Genomic DNA, 4,088 nt, shown 5'->3' with positions numbered 1-4,088 from the left:
AATTTAATATTATAATATTGGATGTCTGCTTTCGCATTTAATTCTATGTGGAGTTGTGTTACAGAGGCAACAACACACTACACATTTACCATTTTTAATAAGCACTTCTATGATCATTTGGCTCAGAGGAATGCAACCATTAAGTACAGAAGAACATGCCATACAATAGATGTTTGGAAATATTTAACATGTGCAAGCTGTTCTAATTATGGATTTTTTACTAGTTAAAATAAACTTCAGCTTGCATGTAACGAACCTAAAGTTCTTTGTTATTTACAGAAAACGTGCACACTGATGCTGCACAACTGTCAGAATGAGCAAACCATGTGATGCCAATGGCTATTATGCCATATGTAAACATACGGTTACCAATACTGTGTGTGTGGGGGATGGGGGGAGCATACAGGCAGGAATGATTAGAAGGTCATATTTCAAAGTGAACATCCTGGATGCAGTCAAAGCGGCATCCATTTAAGTTTGAGAAAGAGGCGAACAAGTCTTCAGATCCAACATCCAGTTCGTATGTCACCCAGTTGACACGGATGATGACGGGCCTCTTGTTTAAAAACGTTTCTCCGTCAGGCCATTTCAAGCCGAGATGGTGACGATGAAGCTATAAAAATGAAATGGTGGATCATTACAGCACATCAGGCAAAGAAATGTTTTTTTGCATGGCACTACCTGTGCAAAACAGCACAGAAAGATGCATCCTGCAATGCCAGCACATAAAGGCACACAAGCTGTGCATTATGCTCAATGCGTTTAAAAAAATGAATACCAAAAGCCAAGCACTGTTAAAATAATGCTGGGATGTATTATTTATTATCAAGTAACATAAACATTTGGTTTCTCACTTCCCTCTATGTGTAAGAAAATGGAGCAGTATAAATGGATTCAATTCATCCATCTATGCCCATTTCAAGAGGGCCAACCCTCTAATTAGATTTGTTGCAGGTGCATACAGCATGTATAAAAAAAGCAAACCCAAAAAGCCCTCGGTGCTTGTTATTTTTTACTCCTGCATCACTCATGCAGGAAGTGTGAACTTTGAACTATGCTGAGGCATATTTTTTTACCTTCACAAGTGTCCCGTCGTTACAGTGCCAGACAATGCCCTCGACTTTCCCCTCTGTACAGCCCTGAAACCACTCTGCCAACTGCTGGTAATTCACCGATGGAGCATTTCGGATTCTGAGTATCCCGTGTGGCACCAGAACATGGACGGGTCGTTTTTTGCTGCCCAGCCCTGCAGATACAAGACATAAAAAAATGTTCCAGTACTTGATACATGAAAAGACTACACTGAATCATAATCCTTGCAAACTACAAAGTATTTACCTGATTAAATATTTGTTCTTTCACTTATCTGACCAGAGGATCAGTAATGGATAACTTGGATCAGTTCAGCATACAGAAGTTTTTTTTTTTTTTTTTTTTAATATCAAGCTTAATCACAAAAAAGTAAAAGAAAAATCCTATCAAAAAGTTCATGAATGCACATCGCTTTATTTGCACGCAAATATGATTTCATTCAGTGCTGAGGGGAGCGGTTTTGATTTTTGTTTTTTGCAGACGAGTTCTTTACCTGCTTACCGTAAGGATTTGCGTTGATATTTGTTCCAATGAGTTCGAGCGTTTGCTCGAGAAGATCTGAGAGAGGGACTGCGGCTACTTCCAGCAGCTCACTGTCATCTGAGCTGGGCCTCAGAACTAGCGCTATCCCAGCATCGTAATTCACCACGGATGAATGCCAGCAGTACTGCTTGTTGTTCTTCTCCACTGGAACCCAACCTAGCCGGTAAGAGATACAGTTCAGAGGGATCCCACTGCTATGGCACTTTGGCCTTTAGTGTTGTTCATTTATCAACAGTTTATTTTCCCGACAGATCATCATGAGCTCAGCAGACACTGACATCAACAAAGAAATCCATTGATCCGTTAAATCCATTGACTAAAGTGAAGGACACACCATGGACACTACTGCACAGGGTGGTTGTACAGGCTATTGTACATTGTCTTTTCCATCCCAAAACCAAGCCAAAATAGTCACATGCTAAAGTAATTAAGTATAGCTCATATATATGTAGTGCGATCTCTGTACCTGGAATGTGGCCATTTTCATCAGGCACGGGCTGACCATTGTGGTGCTGTATGCCATGTGCTGGAATCCATGAATCTGGAACATTCCTGAAGTCTTCCTCCACATTCCAAACAAATTCTATATTCAATACCAATATTGAAGTTACTGGTAGTAACTATTTTCCCCCCAGTATTGTCACAAATCACAAAACAGCACAACATGAATACAGTACCTTTGCAGTTTTTGCGAGAGTGATGAAACCTTTTAAACCTCTTATCAGCTTGCTTGTTGGGCTTCCTATCTAAACGAGCCCAGAGATATGGCTCTCCTGCAGGAAAATCACATTTACATCACATTTCACACTTGTTATATGCACCACGTTAATACCAAGGTGTACTTAGTTCCATTGCACTTAATTTCTTAATTTGTTAATGTGTAGTAGTTTAATGTATTTTTCTACACGAATATTACAATATAGTCAATTCAGGTGGTAAGATTTGAATTAATTTAGTCTGACTCTAGTTAACTCACCGTTAAATAAAGACACGTAACAGCAGGTGCCATCAAGCTTTTCTGTGGCAAGGGCGCAGTCAATATTTGATTCGAGTGCCCTAGGGTTCACGTTTTCTGTTGCCACAACCTGGAATTGCTAAACAGAAGGAAAACATCGTATATTGACAGCGGCATTATACGTGGTGGTAACTGGCAAGGGTATCCAGATACCAATCTACGACAGCCCTAGCTACACAAACTGACCTTATAAATTACATCCATCCATCCAGCCATTATCTAGGCTCGCTTATTCCTAGTCAGGGTGGTGGGAGGTTCCGGAGCCTATCCCAGCATGCATTTGGTGAGTGGCAGGAATATACCCTGGACATTTCGCCTGTCCATCGCTGCGCACACACACTATTCACTCACGCATTAATACCTAGGTGCAATTTAGACTCACCAATTAACCTTCAGCTTTATGTAAAGTTATTGCTGTAGCTACAAACTCGATAGGAAAGATTAAAAGATTTTAAACGAGACATTTAATTTTACGATAGATTTCTCGTTAAGCCATCAGCAGAGCAGATGTTGTAGAGCAGCATTACTAATCACACCACCTGCATAAAATAACGCGAAGGATCCTGGGAAGGATACTATGGAGATCAATCAGTATGTGCAGACATTATTAACACAGCATGCCATTTATGTCAAAGATCGGGTTTCAGTAAAACATCACGCTGCAACTGTAAGGTTAATGACAATACGAACTGCAATATTGCGAGCTAATATGGGCCAGACATTAGCGTGCAATCCTGTTATCAACGAGTTAGCAAGCTACCAACCTGACAGTCGCGTTTTCTCGATGGCTCCTCTTTCACCTCCGTCAGAAACACACAAGGCACCTTTTGTTGCACTGAACCAAGACGACGCATTATGTCAGCTATTTTAAGCCGTGTTGACGTCTATGGGACAGCGACCGTTAATGTTTCTGTATTTTCGTGCTTCGCATGAATACAGACATGTGAACGCACCCTAATTCAAACACCTTTTCCGGGATTAGCTACAACGCGGACCACTGACTTCGAAATGCATGTTGGGATTTGTAGTTTAATTCGCGAGTGACAGTATGCCTACTAGCTGATGTTTTCCAGTAGCACCAACAGTTTTCACATCTTTGAAGTCCCTGGTCTTCTTCTGTACGCGTGTAATTCCACGAATTACCGGCTTTGTTGACAGATGAACAACCGTCTTCAAAAGCATGTTGTCAACAAAGCTCATCTCAGAAATTCTCAACTACGATCATTGTTTTAATTTGAAGCAAAACGGTGTTAAAATAACATAAGACCTCTTAGGTGTGTGTGTGTGTGTGTTCTATAATAAGTAAGTTGATATTGCAAATGTCTGTATCCCTGAACTTGTGATTGTGCAAACCACCCTGCCACATGTTGCTGCAGGCTACGTTGTGCTTGCAAATGTACAATGGCATTATACGGAACACATTCTCGTCAGATGCCTC

The 4,088-nt window shown here is 40.8% G+C and overlaps 1 protein-coding gene across 2 annotated transcripts; it reads right to left on the bottom strand.

Moving 5' to 3' along the window:
* Nucleotides 1-78: 78 nt before the first annotated feature.
* On the bottom strand, nt 79-3,651 carry rlig1 (RNA 5'-phosphate and 3'-OH ligase 1). Of its 2 annotated transcripts, none has more exons than XM_064343024.1 (7): nt 3,415-3,651; nt 2,612-2,729; nt 2,313-2,408; nt 2,102-2,218; nt 1,594-1,791; nt 1,077-1,246; nt 79-613 (listed from the first exon to the last, which is right to left on the bottom strand). In XM_064343024.1, exons 1-7 carry the CDS (start codon nt 3,502-3,504, stop codon nt 425-427), a joined length of 978 nt encoding a protein of 325 aa, XP_064199094.1. In that variant the 5' UTR covers nt 3,505-3,651; the 3' UTR covers nt 79-424. The 2 variants fall into 2 exon arrangements, with proteins under 2 accessions (XP_064199094.1, XP_064199095.1); XM_064343025.1 differs by lacking the exon at nt 3,415-3,651 and adding an exon at nt 2,837-2,981.
* Between the last annotated feature and the right edge of the window lie 437 nt (nt 3,652-4,088).

Source organism: Anguilla rostrata, chromosome 7, assembly GCF_018555375.3.
Source record: "Anguilla rostrata isolate EN2019 chromosome 7, ASM1855537v3, whole genome shotgun sequence".
Taxonomy (NCBI): domain Eukaryota; kingdom Metazoa; phylum Chordata; class Actinopteri; order Anguilliformes; family Anguillidae; genus Anguilla; species Anguilla rostrata.
Note: the sequence above shows the minus strand (reverse complement) of the source record. Positions and strands in the feature narration are given on the sequence as shown.

What these genes read in the sequence shown, in the direction of transcription:
- rlig1 (XM_064343024.1), bottom strand. Translation starts at nt 3,504, where the DNA reads ATGCGTCGTCTTGGTTCAGTGCAACAAAAGGTGCCTTGTGTGTTTCTG. An exon ending in TGAAAATGGCCACATTCCAG is followed by an intron (nt 1,792 to 2,101) that starts GTACAGAGATCG and finishes CTTACCGGCTAG; the next exon opens with GTTGGGTTCCAGTGGAGAAG. An exon ending in ACGACGGGACACTTGTGAAG is followed by an intron (nt 614 to 1,076) that starts GTAAAAAAATAT and finishes TCATTTTTATAG; the next exon opens with CTTCATCGTCACCATCTCGG.